Here is a 21,229-nt window from a genome sequence, read left to right as displayed (position 1 = left end):
GCATGACTTTATCAGATGACAATACTAATACTAAAATAATGCTTGCGCATAGTAATATACTTTAATTCAGTCACGGACCCGCGATATCACGGGTGTGTTCTAGTGGTATCATATTAAAACAGTCTTTTAAAGTAGCCCTGATTGTGTATGACACAGACTTGTATACCGGTAGTATTTTCCTTTGTTTCATTCTGTATCATTCTTTATACCTCTTTTTTCAATGGAATGTCAATTATCATAGTTGGAAACAGTGGATGTTTATAATTTGGAGCTACTCACTCTTTGCCATTACATATGGCAATGGAGCCACTTCAATTGCAGTATTAAAATTCAAGGACTGTGGTACCTGTATGACGGACTCAGAGAATATCCTAATGTAGAAAGTGGGCTAAAAAAAACAACAGAGACAACAGCCAATGCCAGGATACAGACAGAGCCATGCACTTTACATTTTACATCAATTAAAAAATTAAAATGAAATTTTATGTACATGATGTAAATTTTATGGTTTTGAGAAAAATAAAATGTCTTTCTGTTCCACATTATAGGAAAAAAAAATTTGCTTTCCTTCTCATAGAAAAAAAATTTTATCGGAGGAAGGTTCTGAAAAAAAAATTATGAACATAATAAAAATCCCAGCCCCCCCCCCCCCCCCCCCCCCCCCCCCCCCCCCCCCCAGGTTTTGATCATTTTACACCAGGCAGTAAAAACTGAAATCTTTTTATCGATTATTTAGAATTAAATATGTATGTTCCACTGTATGCGAAAATATCTGATCTTCAAACCAATAAATTACCAAGATGAGCAAAAATTTCGGCACCTATATTGTATTTTCAAAGCTTTTCATTATTTCTAAGCTATATTAGCTTTGAGAACCTAAAATTGATAAAACTGTACTTATTATAATGTCAGCTTCCGTCACATGTGTTTTTCTTTTGATATACGATATTTTCGCACAACAAAATGTCTCACCAATCAGACTACACTTTTTCGTCACATGTCAGAATTCGGGTTAATGATTGGTTAGAAGATCAGATATTTTCGCATACAGTGGAACATTCTGTACATATTTAATCCTAATTAATCGATAAAAAGATTTCCGCAAAAAAAAACAGGTATCTGTCCAATCTATTTTATCCTTGGAATAACTTAAGCTCGATAGATTTATATATTTAGAGCAAAATAAAAATGAAATGAATATGTATGTAGGATATATGTATTTGTATTATTAAAAAGGTGTGAAACAGATTGGGTACTCAATCTCTCATCGATCAGCTGCTCAAAAAAAGTTGGAGAGCACTGCCCCAACCTCCCTGTGAAATCAGATTCAAAATTATTATAAAAGAATAACTGCATTGGGTTGCCGTCTCATTGGCGTTGATAGCTTTCATTTTCATTTTGAAAAAAAGAAATTCCATACCAACTCATATGATATATTCCAAAAGAAGGGTGTCACAGAAATCTTGGTAAATCCAGGAATTCTTATTTCAGAAAACTAGAGGCTCTAAAGAGCCTGTGTCGCTCACCTTGGTCTATGTGAATATAAAACAAAGGAAGCAGATGGATTCATGACAAAATTGTGTTTTGGTGATGATGATGTGTTTGTACATCTTACTTTACTGAACATTCTTGCTGCTTACAATTATCTCTATCTATAATGAACTTGGCCCAGTAGTTTCAGTGGAAAATGTTAGTAAAAATTTACAAATTTTATGAAAATTGTTAAAAATTGACTATAAAGGACAATAACTCCTTAGGGGGTCAATTGACCATTTCAGTCATGTTGACTTATTTGTAAATCTTACTTTGCTGTACATTATTGCTGTTTACAGTTTATCTCTATCTATAATAATAGTCAAGATTATAACCCAAAACAGTAAAATTTCCTTAAAATTACCAATTTAGGGGCAGCAACCCAACAACGGGTTGTCCGATTCATCTTAAAATTTCCGGGCAGATAGATCTTGACCTGATAAACAATTTTACCTTGTGTCAGATTTGCTCTTAATGCTTTGGTTTTTGAGTTATAAACCAAAAACTGCATTTTACCCCTATGTTCTATTTTTAGCCATGGCGGCCATCTTGGTTGGATGGCCGGGTCACCAGACAAATTTTGTAAACTAGATACCCCAAAGATGATTGTGGCCAAGTTTGGATTAATTTGGCCCAGTAGTTTCAGAGGAGAAGATTTTTGTAAAAGATTACTAAGATTTACGAAAAATGGTTAAAAATTGACTATAAAGGGCAATAACTCCTAATAGAGGGGTCAACTGACCATTTCGGTCAGTTTGACTTATTTGTAAATCTTACTTTGCTGAACATTATTGCTGTTTACAGTTTATCTCTATCTATAATAATATTCAAGATAATAACTAAAAACAGTAAAATTTCCTTTAAATTACCAATTTATGTGCAGCAACCCAACAACGGGTTTTCCGATTCATCTGAAAATTTCAGGACAGATAGATCTCGACCTGATAAACAAATATTACCAAATGTCAGATTTGCTCTAAATGCTTCGGTTTTTGAGTTATAAGCCAAAAACTGCATTTAACCCCTATGTTCTATTTTTAGCCATGGCGGCCATTTTGGTTGGATGGCCGGGTCGCCGGACACATTTTTAGCTCACCTGGCCCGAAGGGCCAAGTGAGCTTTTCCCATCACTTTGCGTCCGGCGTCCGTCGTCCTGCGTCCGTCGTCCGTCGTCGTCCTGTGTCCGTCGTCGTTAACTTTTACAAAAATCTTCTCCTCTGAAACTACTAAGCCAAATTTAATCAAACTTGGCCACAATCATCATTGGGGTATCTAGTTTAAAAAAATGTGTCCGGTGACCCCGCCAACCAACCAAGATGGCCGCCATGGCTAAAAATAGAACATAGGGGTAAAATGCAGTTTTTGGCTTATAACTCAAAAACCAAAGCATTTAGAGCAAATCTGACATGGGGTAAAATTGTTTATCAGGTCAAGATCTATCTGCCCAGAAATTTTCAGATGAATCGGACAACCCGTTGATGGGTTGCTGCCCCTGAATTGGTAATTTTATGGAAATTTTGCTGTTTTTGGTTATTATCTTGAATATTATTATAGATAGAGATAAACTGTAAACAGCAATAATGTTCAGCAAAGTAAGATTTACAAATAAGTCAACATGACCGAAATGGTCAGTTGACCCCTTAAGGAGTTATTGCCCTTTATAGTCAATTTTTAACCATTTTTCGTAAATCTTAGTAATCTTTTACAAAAATCTTCTCCTCTGAAACTACTGGGCTAAATTAATCCAAACTTGGCCACAATCATCTTTGGGGTATGTAGTTCAAAAAATGTGTCCGGTGACCCGGCCATCCAACCAAGATGGCTGCCACGGCTAAATATAGGACATAGGGGTAAAATGCAGTTTTTGGCTTATAACTCAAAAACCAAAGCATTTAGAGCAAATCTGACATGCGGTAAAAGTGTTTATCAGGTCAAGATCTATCTGTCCTGAAATTTTCAGATGAATCGGACAACCTGTTGTTGGGTTGCTGCCCCTGAATTGGTAATTTTAAGGAAATTTTGCTGTTTTTGGTTATTATCTTGAATATTATTATAGATAGAGATAAACTGTAAACAGCAATAATGTTCAGCAAAGTAAGATTTACAAATAAGTCAGCATGACCAAAATGGTCAGTTGACCCCTGAAGGAGTTATTGCCCTTTATAGTCAATTTTTAACCATTTTTTCATAAATCTTAGTAATCTTTTACAAAAATCTTCTTCTCTGAAACTACTGGGCCAAATTAAACTAAACTTTGCCACAATCATCATTGGGGTAATTTGTTTAAAAAATGTGTGGTGTGACCTGGCCAATCAACCAAAATGGCTGCCACGGCTAATAATAGAACATAGGGGTAAAATGCAGTTTTTGGCTTATAACTCAAAAACCGAAGCATTAAGAGAAAATCTGACAGGATTTAATTGTTTATCAGGTCAAGATCTATCTGCCCTGATGTTTTCACATGGATCGGACAACCCGTTGTTAGGTTACTGTCCTGAATTGGTAATTTTAAGGAAATTTTGCCGTTTTTTGTTATTATCTTGAATATTATTATAGATAGAGATAAACTGTATACAGCAATAACGTTCAGCAAAATAAGATCTACAAATAAGTTTGCATGACCAAAATAGTCAATTGACCCCTTAAGGAGTTATTGCCCTTTATAGTTAATTTTTAACATTTTTTATAAATTTTTGTAAATTTGTAGAAAATATTTTCCACTGTAATTACTGGGCCAAGTTCATTATAGACAGAGATAATTGTAGCAACAAGAATGTTCAGTAAAGTAAGATATACAAACACATCACTATCACCAAAACACAATTATGTCATGAATTTATCCGTGTCCATTATTTAATATGCACAAGACCAAGGTGAGCGACACAGGCTCTTTAGAGCCTCTAGTTTAAACTAGATACCCCAAAGATGATTGTGGCCAAGTTTGGATTAATTTGGCCCAGTAGTTTCAGAGGAGAAGATTTTTGTAAAAGATTACTAAGATTTACGAAAAATGGTTAAAAATTGACTATAAAGGGCAATAACTCCTAAAGGGGTCAACTGACCATTTCGGTCTGTTTGACTTATTTGTAAATCTTTCTTTGCTGAACATTATTGCTGTTTACAGTGTATCTCTATCTATAATAATATTCAAGACAATAACCAAAAAAAAGTAAAATTTCCTTTGAATTACCAATTTAGGGGCAGCAACCCAACAACGGGTTGTCCGATTCATCTGAAAATTTCAGGGCAGATAGATCTTGACCTGAATAACAATTTTACCCTGTCAGATTTACTCTAAATGCTTTGGTTTTTGAGTTATAAGCCAAAAACTGCATTTTACCCCTATGTTTTATTTTTAGCCACGGCGGCCATCTTGGTTGTTTGGCGGGGTCACCGGACACATTTTTTAAACTAGATACCCCAATGATGATTGTGGCCAAGTTTGGTTTAATTTGGCCCAGTAGTTTCAGAAGAGAAGATTTTTGTAAAAGTTAACGCAGGACGACGACAACGCCGGACCCAAAGTGATGGGAAAAGCTCACTTGGCCCTTCGGGCCAGGTGAGCTAAAAAGGGGGAGGGGTATTCCATAATGCAGATACATGTCCATGTTTATAAAGCTAAACAATTTCGGACGATTTTATGTTAAATAAAGTGCGAACACAGAGATATGTCTCGCCATTTGTTTATTTTTTTTTGACAGTAAAACGCAAATGTGATTATTAGCAATACTTTTAACATGCAAGTTATGCAAAATACTCAAAGTCAATGAACCATGACTGAACGTATACGGCCAAGTAATCTCTTTGGAAATGAGTTTTGCCAAGCTAGTACAACTTCAGACCAAATATCACTGACCTACCACTAGGTTCCCAAAAAAAAATAATTCAGGTAAACTATAACCAAAAGTTTCAAAGTCAAAGAACCCAGACTGAATGGTTGGAACAAAAAGTCTCAATGGATAGATGTGGCAATATCTATACAACTGCATACCAAATATCATTGGCCTACCGCTAATGGTTCCCTGTAAACTTATCTTATCACAAACTTTTACATGTAAACTCACTAAAAGTTTCAAAGTCAGCAGGCCATGAATGAGGGGGCAGAGCCAAAAATACTCCATGGAATTGAGACGTGACAATGCTAATACAACTGCAAATCAAATATTATTAACCTACCGCTACTAGTTCCCAATGATCTGACCTATGTCAATAATGCATTATTGATCTTACAGCTTACCCAGAAAACACCATACCTTCGTTTCGCTTTTGACTCTGTCAAGGTGAAACAAAAAATTAGATAACTTGCGAAAAACATATAGTTGGCGATCAAAATCCACCACTGAAAATGACAAAGTCTAATAGCAGGCTGTAGTGTGATTCATAAACTGCTTACACCTCTGTAACACAGAACCAGAACTATTGTTTTTGGTTCAAGTAGTTTTGTGAAGTCCTGTAGCTTTTGTGGTTTTATACAGTCTTTATAAATATTTCAAGGGCCTCCTTGGGCGAGTGGTATATGTAGTTCAACAACTGTATCACTAGCTATAACTAGAGGCTCTAAAGAGCCTGTGTTGCTCACCTTGGTCTTGTGCATATTAAATAATGAACACGGATAAATTCATGACATAATTGTGTTTTGGTGATAGTGATGTGTTTGTAGATCTTACTTTACTGAACATTCTTGTTGCTACAATTATCTCTGTCTATAATGAACTTGGCCCAGTAATTACAGTGGAAAATATTTTCTACAAATTTACAAAAATTTATGAAAAATGTTAAAAATTAACTATAAAGGGCAATAACTCCTTAATGGGTCAATTGACTATTTTGGTCATGTAAACTTATTTGTAGATCTTATTTTGCTGAACGTTATTGCTGTATACAGTTTATCTCTATCTATAATAATATTCAAGATAATAACAAAAAACGGCAAAATTTCCTTAAAATTACCAATTCAGGACAGTAACCTAACAACGGGTTGTCCGATCCATGTGAAAACATCAGGGCAGATAGATCTTGACCTGATAAACAATTAAACCCTGTCAGATTTTCTCTTAATGCTTTGGTTTTTGAGTATAAGCCAAAAACTGCATTTTACCCCTATGTTCTATTATTAGCCGTGGCAGCCATTTTGGTTGATTGGCCAGGTCACGCCACACATTTTTTGTACTAGATATCCCAAAGATGATTGTGGCTAAGTTTGGATTAATTTGGCTCAATAGTTTCAGAGGAGAAGATTTTTGTAAAAGATTACTAAGATTTACGAAAAATAGTTAAAAATTGACTATAAAGGGCAATAACTCCTAAAGGGGTCAACTGACCATTTTGGTCATGCTGACTTATTTGTAAATCTTACTTTGCTGAACATTATTGCTGTTTACAGTTTATCTCTATCTATAATAATATTCAAGATAATAACCAAAAACAGCAAAATTTCCTTAAAATTACCATTTCAGGGGCAGCAACCCAACAACAGGTTGTCCGATTCATCTGAAAATTTCAGGACAGATAGATCTTGACCTGATAAACACTTTTACCACATGTCAGATTTGCTCTAAATGCTTTGGTTTTTGAGTTATAAGCCAAAAACTGCATTTTACCCCAATGTTCTATTTTTAGCCATGGCAGCCATCTTGGTTGGTTGGCCGGGTCACGCCACACATTTTTTGTACTAGATATCCCAAAGATGATTGTGGCTAAGTTTGGATTAATTTGGCCCAGTAGTTTCAGAGGAGAAGATTTTTGTAAAAGATTACTAAGATTTACGAAAAATGGTTAAAAATTGACTATAAAGGTCAATAACTCCTAAAGGGGTCAACTGACCATTTTGGTCATTTGACTTATTTGTAAATCTTACTTTGCTGAACATTATTGCTGTTTACAGTTTATCTCTATCTATAATAATATTCAAGATATTAGCCAAAAACAGCAAAAATTCCCTAAAATTACCAGTTCAGGGGCAGAAACCAAATAACGTGTTGTCGGATTCATCTGAAAATTTGAGGGCAGATAGATCTTGACCTGATAAACAATTTTACCCCATGTCAGATTTGCTCTAAATGCTTTGGTTTTTGAGTTATAAGCCAAAAACTGCATTTTACCCCTATGTTCTATTTTTAGCCATGGCGGCCATCTTGGTTGGTTGGCCGGGTCACGCCACACATTTTTTAAACTAGATACCCCAATGATGATTGTGGCCAAGTTTGGATTAATTTGGCCCAGTAGTTTCAGAGGAGAAGATTTTTGTAAAAGTTAACGATGACGGACGACAGACGACACCGGACGACGCCGGACGCCAAGTGATGGGAAAAGCTCACTTGGCCCTGTGGGCCAGGTGAGCTAAAAAGTCAGTCATCACTGAAGTTTTGACTTCAAATCCTTTATGGGACAGGGCCACAGGACCACTGAACTCCAATCTTAATAGACTAGAATTGTCAGTTTTACTACCAAAGGTCGGTTGTTCTCTCAGGGCACTCCAGTGTTATCCACCAATAAAAACTGACCACCATGAAATGGCACAAGTGTTGAAAGTGGCATTTAACACTAATCAATCTATCAATCAACTTTTCACCTCCCAGTTTTTTTGGTGTTTTATGCGACTTAAGTATGTATAATCTTTGTTACACAGTAGAATCAATAGGTTGTAAATATAAGGTTTAATATATGATGAAAACAAAATTGTAAGATTTTTTTGATTTTTGATTTTATTTAAAATTGAAAATTATCAACAATCATAACAGAAATAAATTAAATGTGAGCTCCATATGAGGGTCTGGGTTGGATTCTACATTTCTTTATTCTTCAATTTTGTAGGCTGTTTTTCTTTATTTCTTTTTTCATAACTTCACCATTATTCTATATTCTTTAAATTGACTGTCATGACTGTGGATTCATTATTATTCGTTGGATACCAGATTTTGAGGATTTTGTGGTAACACGAACACCACAAATTCCAATTTCCACGAAAATGCAAGTTTGCCTCAATCCACAAAAATTGGTAACAATGAAAATAAATGAATCCACAGTATAGCATATTTTTCTCTATTCTTTTAAGAGGCCCCTCATGGGGGGGTCCTAGTAATCACATAATCACCATTTTTTAGCCAATATAATCACATAATCATTAAATATTTGCTTATCTTTAGTAATCAAATAATCATAAACTAAAAATACAGTCCTAGGTAATCAAATAATCATGAAATATTTGGCTTAATAATCAAATAATCATTAAAAAAACGGCCAAGTAATCACATAATCAAAAACCCCATGAGGGCCCTCTTTTAATATTTTATTTTGCGCGAGTTTTCTCAATGTAAAATTCTGTAAACCCTATCCAGACCCTCTTATCCAAAATGATAAATATACAATAAAATAATAAAGTGGTTTATATTATCAAAATCATTATCTGAATATATTGTCATTATCTTCGTAAAAGGTTTAACCTATTTTAAAAGCCATTATTGCAAACATTTATCATGTGACATTTTTTCCTTGAATATATCTGTTGATCCCCTGATTTTAATTCCTGAAAATTTTTGTAATTCAAAATCTGGCTGAATATAAAATGATTTTATACTCAAATGAAAAATCTTGAGGCACATTTCTTCCTCGAATTATCTTCTTTTTAGATTTTAAAACAAGAAAATAAATAATCATTAAAAAATCCTGGACTAGTTATATACATAAGCAATGATTTTTAAGCAATCAGTTTTGCATGGTAATACTCATTCTTGAAACTTTTGTCAAAATTCAACGATAAAATATTAAAAATTGCAAATCAAACAATATTACGGTCACTACAGAGATTCTTGGAATGTTTATATGGGTCTAGTACATGCTGAACAAAAAAAAACTGACCACTTCAAGTCACAAATTATGCACAACATATCAAATATTAAAACCATACAATTTGAAAAAAAAAATATTTGACTTAAATTACATTGTTTGCTTCTCAAAGTCAAACACAAATAACATTTTGTTTTTAGCCTGCAGATAAAATTCAAAACAACTGTTTGTGAAGAAGAAAAAATATTTCGGGTATAATAGAATTTTAAAATTTCATTTTTGTCTGTTTATTTATAAAAGCTTTCATGGTGGATCACAAAGAATACAGGCAAGCCATACTGACAGGTAATAAAGCCAAACATGCTATGTAATTTGAGAATTTTTACCACGGAAAGATGACTTAAAAACAATAATAATTATCAGACAGTCAATAGAACTAAAAGATTTAAAAGTAATTTTCAGTGCATATAGTTGTACAACATCAAGAAATTAAGGAGTTAAACCTTGGTTCAGGGAGATAACTCTTTAAATCAATTATGCGTTTGTAAAAGTTAAGTTTCATCAATGTTATTCAAGCATTTACCTGACTCAGATTTGAAATAATCTATTATATGTAACCTAGAAGCTTAGAATATACACAAATGTATCTATGAAAATGGTTGATAGAAGTACTGATGAGTGTAAGGGTTATTTCCCTTCAGGTAGGTCTACCTCTATAAGGCTCAGATTAAAAACAAAGTATTGAATAAAACAAATCCTACTTGTCAGTGTATTGTGACATAATAAATGTGTTGGTTTTAACTACAACATTTAGCAAAAAAAATTATAAACAGTCTAAAAGACTTCTACAGTAATCTTTCAAAATTTGTGTCAGCCAAAATATATGTGTAGCTTGTGTTTCTTGAAACATGAGTCATTTGAACATAAAAACAAACACATATATATATATATAAATAAATATAATTGTGTACATCAAAACACATGATTTCTGTACATACATTTAATATAACAATCATCAAAACATCTTAACCTGAACAAGCATATTTTTAACAATTTAGAAATAAAATTTAATTCAATTAAAATCTTGTAAAAGCTAAACTTTACATACATGCTATCACAACATGTCTACAGTTCTTTCAGTTTGTGAACACTCAAGGAAATGAGTATTTTCTTTATCTTGACAGTACATCATACATGCAAAAATGACATGAAAACTAAATATCAACATTTTAACACTGTGTTGAAAAATTCCATTGAAAGTCATCATTTCTTAACTGCTCAACATAACAAAAGTTGTCTGAAATTTGATTTTTTTATTGCACTACAGGAAACTGATCACTATGGCAACAGTCACAATGCAGCCAATAGAAACATGTTCAGTTTCACATTTGGAACATGTGACATAAAATTAATTGTATTCATACAATAAACTTCCAATGCTATTTTTAGACATAGATTATGAACAGTTTATACAGTTTGCTGCAGACATTGAATTTTTATAACCTAATAACTTTTTTTCTAGGACATGAGATTTAGAAAAATAAAAAAAAATTAAATTAAATTTTGATCATTTTACTTTTGTTCAGATACCTACTGAAAAAGTGACCTTTCCATTAAATGATTGAAGGTTATGTTTTTTTTTCGGATATATAAGTTTTGGGTCAATTATGATTTTGTGTTCATTTGAAGCATGAACATATTTTGTTGAGGAGATTTTAAAAGTACCTTAAATTCTTAACTTCCCAAATCAATTCAAATGGAATATCCCTTTGATGGATCAAAGTTTATTTCATTGGTCACATAAAGTTCATATCAAAGCATAAAAACGTAAAAAAAAACATATTTTTACAGAAATTGCAACTAGGATTTCAGATCCATTTAAAATGACAATGTACACACATGATCAAATGACTTTTTCCTCAATTTTAGCAATTTTCCTTAATCTTATAACTGCCACCAAATCATATTTCCCAATCCCATAATAATCTTTATCTATAACACGCAACTTGAGGCCCGCTCAACTAGATTGTCTTGTATGAATTTTTTGTTTCTTTTAAAATGGTGTTCTACTGCTCACGTTGATCATATCATTTGGTCTGAAAAATAAAATATATGTCATAACATTTTACATATATCATGTATATTCTTATACTGTAAATTCAGAAATAATTGCGTGCATTTATTATTGCAATTTTGTCATTCTTGGTTTAAATGTGAATTTAATTTTTGCAAAATTGAGAAAAATCCTGTTAACTTTATATATAAATTTTCAAATTGTGTTTTAAATTATTGCTTTTATAACCCTGTTACATTTTTCACAATAATTTCTGAATTAACAGTATAAACATGATAAAGGTCTTGGCAAGGTTTACAATATTGAAAATAAAGGGCCAATACTACAGAGAAAATGGACCCCAAAAATATAAAGAATAAAGAAAAATTAGCAAAAATATAAATAGAGTAATGGATTATTTGTTCATTGGACACAGCAGATTACAGATTAAGTTATTGAGGTGTAAATTGGCTGATGACTCAAAAGCTTAACTTAAAAGTTCTCATAGAATTCTAATACAAGCAGTGCTAGATGTTGTCTTGAACTTGCAGTGAGGTGAGAGTTTTTGTTCATGTTTAACAGCTGAAGGTCTCCCTGTTATTTTATGATGATGTTTCTTTTCTTTTGGTATTTTTCAAACATGACTTGATTTTGTGTCAAGTGCATGTAGTGATTTTGGGTCAAATTGATAATGTGATTTTGAGACAAGTACATTAAGTGATTTTAAAGTGAAACGAGTGACTGGTGGAAAAAAAAGTTTATCCATTTCTTGAACCAATGCATGTATATATCATTAACTTGGTCCTCAGTGCATGATTTTATCATTTTTTACGCAAATTTAAATGCTGTGATTTGAAGCCGAGGTTTACTGATTGTCACCTTATAGTAAACAATCAACAAAAAGCATGGATATTGAGAACGTGTTTAACATGTACAATCAGATAATTGTTTATTTTAATGACAGATCCATGTGTATTGCGATCACAGGATATTTATGAGGAGGGTCACGCTAAGGTCACTATGCATACGTGTCAAGTGCCAGTGGTGATTTTGTGTCAAGTGCCAGTGGTGATTTGGTGTCAACTACATGAAGTGATTTTGAGTCAAATTCATGTAATGATTGTGATTTTGTTTCAAGTGCAGGTCATAATGTATGTAGGGATATTTCAGAAAGTGCAAATTTTGGGTCAAGTGCATATGTCATATGCATCCATAGTGACCTTAGGGTGACCTTCCTATGCATGTAGTGTTTGTATGTCATGAATTGACCCAATTTTTTTTCAAATTAGAAAAAACATAATTTACTCACTTTTTGCCATATTTGATGTGTATGACTAGAAATACTACACCAAGTAGTATACAGATACTTCCTACCACCATGTAGGCTATTCCAAGGAACGGATTCTTCCCTCCTAACCAGGATGTTGTTGACAAGATAAACAGCTTCTTCCCATCGAATGATGTCACTGGGTAGGCTAAAAATAGAAAATTTACATATTACAGATACAAATTACAGTTCCAACTTGGGTTAATCTCTCAGGCAAAGTTGGCCTTCTATGAATTTGACTATTCTTTTAGCACGCTTCTCGCAACTTACCATATAGCACATTATTCAGGTATTTACATATATTTGGCTTTAAAGGTTTGGTATTTGAGGGTTCCAGAAAAGAGCTTTACATGCACACCAATTATGTACTGCGGTTTTTTCTTTTATACTTTAATCGGGAGGGACAATTTTAAAATATTGTTTTTATGCGGTTAAAATGGTAACATCTAAAAATCTTTTATACTTATCTCAAAGTTGTTCACAAAACTTTTTGTTGGTCTACTTATCTTGTGCCAGTCAGAATTTTTTGACATTTTTAAGTTAAACATGTTAAAGCTTGCAATTGTCTCACACAATATTAAACAATACGATGCCATGTGATGACAAATAATCATTACCATCCAGAATAAAGTGCATGCTTGGTAAAAAAAAACTCAAAATGTACAACAGAATATTGTTATTGTATGTCCTTAACAAGAAAAATTAACCAATGACATGGCATTATTTTTATTTTGTGGTACAAACAATGAAATTGCCCTTTTACCTGTGGATTCTAAAATAGCAATTTCTAAAAGGGGTAAAATTTTATATAAATGTGAGAGCAAGGTTCTCAGTAAGGCAAGTCTATGGATCCTAGACTCATCAAAATCAGTCTGGCCTCATCATTCTCAAAACTTGTGAGCCCCAAGATGCATTAAAATTGTAAACTGCTGTATCAAATGATCACATATATCATCATTTTATAACAATGTTAAAAAATATTATAACTTTTTTTATTATTTCCTTGCTCATTTTTGTCATGGGGACTGAAATCATATCATAATATATCATAAATCAATAAAATTGCATCTTCTCACTGCTGGACTGGCCATGGCAAAAAAGTTACTAGTCCCAGTTGACCCACCTTCAAAAAAAACATTTTGGTCTCTTGTGGACAGTTGTCTCATTGGCAATCATACTACATCTTCTTTTTTATAATTAATGAGAACCTTGAAATGGTGTCAAGTTCTTATCTAAATATGGGAGGTTTATTTACCATAATCAATCTCCATAGTATATTGTCCTTTTGGCAGACCAGTTGTGAAGGTACCATTGTGATATATTCGTCTATGTAACTTTCTGAAATTAGGCAAAGCAGCAGTTCTCATCCAGACTATCAAGTCTTCATTCTCATAACCATTGTTGGATGAATCGGTTGGGTCAAGCTGGTCAACCATTTTGTTATTCCAGTTGGGAGGGTTGGTGAATCCACTGAAACCTGAAAAAATTTAATAAGACAACATAGGTTACAACTAGTGTTAAGTTAAGAAATCATTGAGTGCAGGGGCGGATCCAGCCATTTCAAAAAGGGGGGTTCCTAACCCAGGACAAAGGGGGTTCCAATCACATGTCCCCATTCAAATGCATTGATCGTCCAAAATATTGGAGGGGGTTCCAACCCCTGGACCCCCCCCCCCCCCTCTGGATTCGTGCCTGGAGTGCATTTACCATTGTGACTTTTTTAAGGATGGATTAAAATGTGAGATTAATTATTGCGTTACAGGAAAATCTGCATACTGATATAATTACCATATAAAAGAATGTGAGTTACTAATACAATGTATGGTTTTTAAAATAATAAGCTTTTATAACTTTTTAGATTATGTGTCACTCTTTTTTTTTCTTGATCAAGAATTTCAAGCTAAGTCCTTATCCTCTTAGTAGCAGCACCGTTGTGTGTTTGTGCAGGGCTTCTGATTTTGTGTTTTAGTTAAAAGGCATACGGTGACCTATAGTTGTTAATTTGTGTGTCATTTTGGTCTTTTGTGGAGAGTTGTCTCATTTGCAATCATACCAAATCTTCTTTTTTATATATATGGTCTATATACATGATATAGGCACAGATAAGACTGGTTAAACCACAACACATTTTAAAACAGGTTAAATTATCATTCCATTAATTTAGTTGAATAGAATATAGCCAATAGTGGTGAAATCTGTCATATACATGTACATGTATATATCAATATCTTGTATGCTTGGTAGAACAAATTTTTGATTTGTACAAAACAGCTTAATTGATTGATTTCGGTTGTAAAGAAAATTGAAACAGAATGAATAATTCTGCTATAAAGGTAATTGTACATGTGCTCTCAAAGTAATTGTGCTACAAAAATAATTGTGTTATCAAAAATTAAAGTAATTGTACATGTGCTCTCAAAGTAATTGTGCTACAAAAATAATTGTGTTATCAAAAATTAAAGTAATTGTTCATGTGCTCTCAAAGTAATTGTGCTAAAAAAAAATATTGTGTTATCAAAAATCAAAGTAATTGTACATGTCCTATCAGAGTAATTGTGCTAAAAAAATAATTGTGTTATCAAAATTCAAAGTAATTATTCATGTGCTCTCATAGTAATTGTGCTACAAAATTAATTGTGTTATCAAAAATCAAAGTAATTGTACATATGCTCTAAAAGTAATTGTGCTAAAAAATAATTGTGTTATCAAAAATCAAAGTAATTGTACATGTCCTATCAGAGTAATTGTGCTAAAAAAATAATTGTGTTATCAAAAATCAAAGTAATTGTACATGTGCTATCAAAGTAATTGCGCTAAAAAAATAATAGTGTTATCAAAAATCAAAGTAATTGGACATGTGCTATCATAGATTTGACTTACTTGACGGGTTGTTAAATTTCTCCTTCTTGTCAGAAACCCATGCGATTCCAGTTTTCAATAATGTAACATCTGCACTACCAAATTTGAGGGCAAAAGTATCTGTTATAAACAAATTATATGAAGCATTAATAAAATACTCATAGATCATGTAAATTCTTATTCTATATTTTTCACAGTATAAGCATACCTGGAGCAAGCAATTTAACACATATTCAAACATTTAAACCAACTGCATTTGTTTGCATCTGTCCTAAGTCAGAGTATTGCATTTTGAAAAGGAGAAACTCAGAGAAATCTCTGATAGTCTTAGTAATCCTTTTTGGAAGGATGTATTTTTTAGCTTCCATGTAGCAAGGCCTGCTACCAATATCTCTGTTCAAGATATTTTGTCATTAGATATTTTAAATTTTGCACCTCTAGTAGATTTTCCGTACTTTATTCAGTGGCAGAGAAGGGGAGTGCAGTTTTTGTTTGACCTTATTAACTTAGAGACTAAGGACTTTTGTAATTTTGATCAGATAGGACCAAGACTTCAAACAAATAATTTTTTAAAGTATTATGGTCTCATTGCAAAGATTCCAAAGTATATGAGAGAACATATTAAAGAAAACATTGCTCATGTAAATTTTGAAACTTTTAACTGTATTGATAATTTTTTGGAAAGATTATTGTGTAACAAAAAGGCAAAGTTTGTATACAAAGATCTTGTTGACAGAAATGTGCAACTGCCAACAGAAAAGTTCTTACAATGGGAGCAATTACTAGGTATTGAAATTGCAGATTGGTCAAAATATTATATTATTTTAAGAAAATCATGTAAAGACACTTATTTAGGGACTTTTCAATACAAATTTTTACACAGAATAATTGCAACAAATACTTTCTTGTATAAAGTTAAACTTAAAGATTCAAAGCTTTGTACTTTTTGTAAGATTTCTGATGAAACCATGGAGCATTTATTCTATGAATGTCCAATAACACATTTTATATGGCAATCTTTTTCACAAAAATTGAAAAGATATTTTGTGAACTTTACATTATCTAAGAAGCATATTTTTCTTGGTCTTCAAAATGAGAGTTTACTGTTGAATTTGATCATTATTATTGCAAAGAACTATATATACAAATGTAAGTTGTATGAAAAGAAACCAAGTATTATAGGACTATTAGCAAAAATAAGAAAATATCAGGAAAATGAACATTATATAGCAAAGAAAAATGGTACCACACCTTATTTTCAAAAATTCTGGGCCCCAGTAGATTACATTTTTACTGATTAGTTATAATTACTTTTGGTTCAAATCATATAAAATAAAAAAAAAATGAAACTTAATTTATAAAGAGCAGATCTTTACAAGGATAACATTTTTCTTTGCAATACACAAGTTGATATATATGTTTTGTTAATGCAATTGCGAGAATGTGTGTGTGTATGTGTGTGTGTTTTCTTTTCCCCTTTTTATTATAATGTTAATATTCAAATAATATATATTCACAGTAGAAAAAAAAATGTAGTCAATTTTTTGTTGTATATATTAAACCCCTTAACACCATAGTCAGGTGGTGATGTAAAGGGATTGTAAAAGCCTGACTACTGAAAAACAAATAAAAAAAAAAAAAAAAAAAAGTCAGAAACCTGTGGTTCAGTGATTGTCTTTTGTAAATATGTGGTTAATAAGTGTTTCTCCTTTTTCGTTATTTATATAGATTAGACCGTTGGTTTTCCTGTTTGAATGGTTTAACACTAGTAATTTTTGGGGCCCTTAATAGCTTGCTGTTTGGAGTGAGCCAAGGCTCTGTGTTGAAGGCCGTACTATGACCTATAATAGTTTACTTTTAAAATTTGCAATTGTGACTTGGATTGAGAGATGTCTCATTGGCACTCATACCACATCTTATATCTATTGAATTCAGCCGGGTTCTCATTAAGGATTATTGAAAGCAAGTCCAGAGACTCGTCATTTTTGGCATTAGTGAGTCCAACAGCAAGAAGAAGATATTTTATTGCAATAAATAATTTATCATTTAACCTAGTCTCCAGGACCTCATAGAGCATTGAAATGAGTTTAAATTCAGATTTCATTTATAGGATTGCTATAAATGTATAAAATGATATATATATATGTGTCTTCAGTTTATATAAAATATTTCAATCCTGATGACCAGTTTTGAAAATGGGAAGTCCAGGACTAAAGGACTCGCCTTATTATTAGTGAGACCCAGTTCAGACTGCAACTTACCATTAAACAAGCTATTTGCAATAGCACCACATGGAGCAATGGGAAGAGAGTAGCTGGAGTTAATGTCCTTGTCCAGGTATGGTTTACAGTCTGTGTTTAGACTAGATGATGATACTGATTCTCCGTGAAGCTGGTTATCGTCCCTCGACCTAACGTAGCGACGATGGTTTTGGAAATAATTCGAAAGTCCATAGTATAAATATACATCTCCCTTTAAAGGAAAATAAATACATGTATTACACTATTGTTTCAGGTAAGGGTGAAGGTTGGTACCACTTAATTTTTTTAAAACTAGCTGCATTTGTTTGCACCTGTCCTTAGTCAGGAACCTGATGTTCAGTGGTTGTCCTTTGTGGTTCATTTGTGTTTCTTGTTTTTTATATAGATTATACTGTTGGTTTTCACTTTTGAATGGTTTTACACTAGTAATATTTGGGTCCCTTTATCATGTTTATAGCTTGCTGTTTGGTGTGAGCCAGGGTTCTGTGTTGTAGACCTTACTTTAACCTATAGTAGTTTATCTTTGAAAGTTGCGACTTGGATAGAGATTTGTCTCATCAGCACTCATACCACATCTTCTTATATCTATTTACTATCTCATAAAAACTGGCCGCCAAGAAATAGCCTAAATGCGGTGCTTAAAAGTGGCGTTAAAACACCAAAAAATCAAAATGAAATTATATCTATTTATATTTACCATGTTTACTAACCTCAAAGTCTTCACTAAGTTCAAAGGTGACATCACAATTACAGACAAAGCCTGTATTGTTTGTACCTATGCTCTCTAACTTTGCTGCACATGTGGTGGCTAGGTTATTCTTGTCATTACAAAATGTATAGTCATGCGTAAATTCATGTATCTGAAAAAAAATTAGTACATGTAGCATTTAAATTCTAAGCAGTTCCTTTTGAAAATAGTCATTTTTTTTTTAAATCTATCTAATGTTATATATATACATTGTATAAAACTGAAAATGTACTATCAAATCTTATGATGTTACACTATTGTTTCAGATAAGATGAAGGTTTGTACCTATTAAAACATATTAATCCGCTGCATTTTTTTGCACCTGTCTGAAGTCAGGAATCTGATGTTCAGTAGTTGTCGTTTGTTGATGTGGTTCACAAGTGTTTCCCATTTCTCGTTTTTTGTATATACATGTAGATAAGACTGTTGTTTTTCCTCATTTGAATGGTTTTACACTAGTTATTTTGGGGCCCTTTCTAATATGTGCAATGTAACTTGCTGTTTGATGTGAGCCAAGGCTCTGAGTTGAAGGCGGTACTTTGACCTATAATGGTTAACTTTTACAAATTGTGACATGGATGGTGAGTTGCCTCATCATTCTTATTGGCACTCATACCACATCTACCATGTCTACTTATATCTAAATGCACTTATATAATTACCCCTTCAGAAGTGATGTAGAGAGCTACACCCAGTGGAATGAAAGCAATACCAATGGCAAAAAAGGCCGGTAATACAGTGCCTGCTGTCAAAATTGGCTGCCAAGCTGGAAGCTTCTGTTGTTTGAATTTTGTATCTACAATATAAATGAATATGTAAATAAACATCAACCAAACAATATACATACAATGATATACAATGTATCTACCATGCTTTATTATGCAGGGTTCTCACTAAGGCGAGTCCATGAGTCCTGAGCTCATCAAAATCTGCCTGGACTCACCATTTTCAAAACTGGTGAGTCCACAGATGCATCAAGTCAAGATTGAAATATTTTGTATAAACTGAACACAGTTAAACACAAATGTCATCATTTTATAGCTAAAGTTTAAAAGTGATCTGAATTAAATGTCATTTCATTGCTCTGTTAGGCCATCATTTGGCCATGGAGACTAAAATATTACATTATATTGCAATAAAATATTTTCTTCTTGCTGTTGGACTCATCATGGCCAAAAATGATGAGTCCCTGGACTCGCCTTCAAAAATCCTTAGCGAAAACCCTGTAGTTTACTTAATACATGCATTATTTCATAAAATAAATAGATCTTATGCATTTGTGACTGTTGTTTTAGATTGCACATGTGAAAATAATCAACATCTGATATTTATGATTCAACAACCTTATCATATTTGAGGGATGTAATGGGGGTATCATACTTTTATGATGTACATGTATTACTGTAAAAATTCTTGCCAAATGGCTTAAGTAACTAAACAGTTATATTTTGTGTAGGCCAATAAAATGAACACTTTCTTTATTATAATATAAAAAAGAAGATGTGGTTGATTGCCAATGAGACAACTATCCACAAAAGACCAAAATGACACAGACATTAACAACTATAGGTCACCGTACGGCCTTCAACAATGAGCAAAGCCCATACCGCATAGTCAGCTATAATAGGCCCCGATAAGACAATGTAAAACAATTCAAACGAGAAAACTAGTGGCCTTATTTATGTAAAAAAATGAACGAAAAACAAATATGTAACACATAAACAAACGACAACCACTGAATTACAGGCTCCTGACTTGGGACAGGCACATACATAAATAATGTGGCGGGGTTAAACATGTTACTAACTTATTGGGATCCCAACCCTCCCCCTAACCTGGGACAGTGGTATAACAGTACAACATAAGAACGAACTATAAAAATCAGTTGAAAAAGGCTTAACTCATCAGATGGACAAAAATACAAGTAGAAGTTTATAACGATAACAAAAATCAACCGATTTTAACAAATCACCTTATACATGTATTCTTTCTAAAAATTACATAAACCATGTTACAAATGTACATGTGTTAACAGCTAATTATTAGAGACCTCTGACATATCACAATAAAATACTAACCAATAAGAAACTAACGGTACCCGAAAATGACCATTTGTCGTCTAACACTTAAGTGTATTCCTACACTCTTATATATGGACATTGACGTTATCTTTGTATTATTAGAATGTTAATATTTCTGTTTTTTTCACAAATTCGATGAAGCTAGAAAACAGTTCAAATTCTAGCTGTTCATCCCTTCCACCATACATTACATGTATATTATCTGACCCCTTATCACCCCACCCAAATGACCCAACCCTGGAAAACCTAGATATTGACCCTGATCATATGCCCAACCTTAATAATTTATCAGCCGGTGATGCACGATTATCAAATTATTGATATTTCATTTTTCACAGTGACGTTGTCAGATCAATAATGACTTTAAATGATATCTTAAAAACCCTTTTTTTCGTTATTATATAATAACTAGGGCTGTTTCATATTTCATTTCTATCATTATACCCTTAGGTTTTCTGCTTTTATCTTTTTCCTCATTGTCAGGTGTTCCTGGTGTTGTCGTAGCCATATTTTGTTGTAAAATGTAAATAACAACGACAACGACATCTATTGAGCAACGAACGATAACTTTGCCGAAACTGT

At 32.8% G+C, this 21,229-nt stretch overlaps 1 protein-coding gene across 1 annotated transcript; it reads right to left on the bottom strand.

The window, feature by feature from the left end:
- Window positions 1-11,269: 11,269 nt before the first annotated feature.
- Window positions 11,270-21,229, bottom strand: LOC143083614 (cell cycle control protein 50A-like). Its single transcript, XM_076259889.1, has 8 exons — window positions 21,092-21,229; window positions 19,229-19,362; window positions 18,529-18,678; window positions 17,819-18,029; window positions 15,579-15,677; window positions 13,954-14,175; window positions 12,681-12,846; window positions 11,270-11,414 (listed from the first exon to the last, which is right to left on the bottom strand). The coding sequence occupies exons 1-8, from the start codon at window positions 21,153-21,155 to the stop codon at window positions 11,372-11,374; spliced, it is 1,089 nt and encodes a 362-aa protein (XP_076116004.1). The 5' UTR covers window positions 21,156-21,229; the 3' UTR covers window positions 11,270-11,371.

The sequence above is a fragment of the Mytilus galloprovincialis genome, chromosome 7 (assembly GCF_965363235.1).
Source record: "Mytilus galloprovincialis chromosome 7, xbMytGall1.hap1.1, whole genome shotgun sequence".
Lineage (NCBI taxonomy): Eukaryota > Metazoa > Mollusca > Bivalvia > Mytilida > Mytilidae > Mytilus > Mytilus galloprovincialis.
This window is presented reverse-complemented; position numbering and strand designations above follow the sequence as displayed.

Excerpts from the sequence above, each read along its gene's own strand:
- LOC143083614 (XM_076259889.1), bottom strand. The coding sequence starts at position 21,155 with ATGGCTACGACAACACCAGGAACACCTGACAATGAGGAAAAAGATAAA. Across the intron at positions 19,363-21,091 it reads TAAAAGCAGAAAACCTAAGG|ATACAAAATTCAAACAACAG; the intron begins GTATAATGATAG and ends TTTATATTGTAG. Across the intron at positions 18,679-19,228 it reads TCTACATCACTTCTGAAGGG|ATACATGAATTTACGCATGA; the intron begins GTAATTATATAA and ends ATTTTTTTTCAG.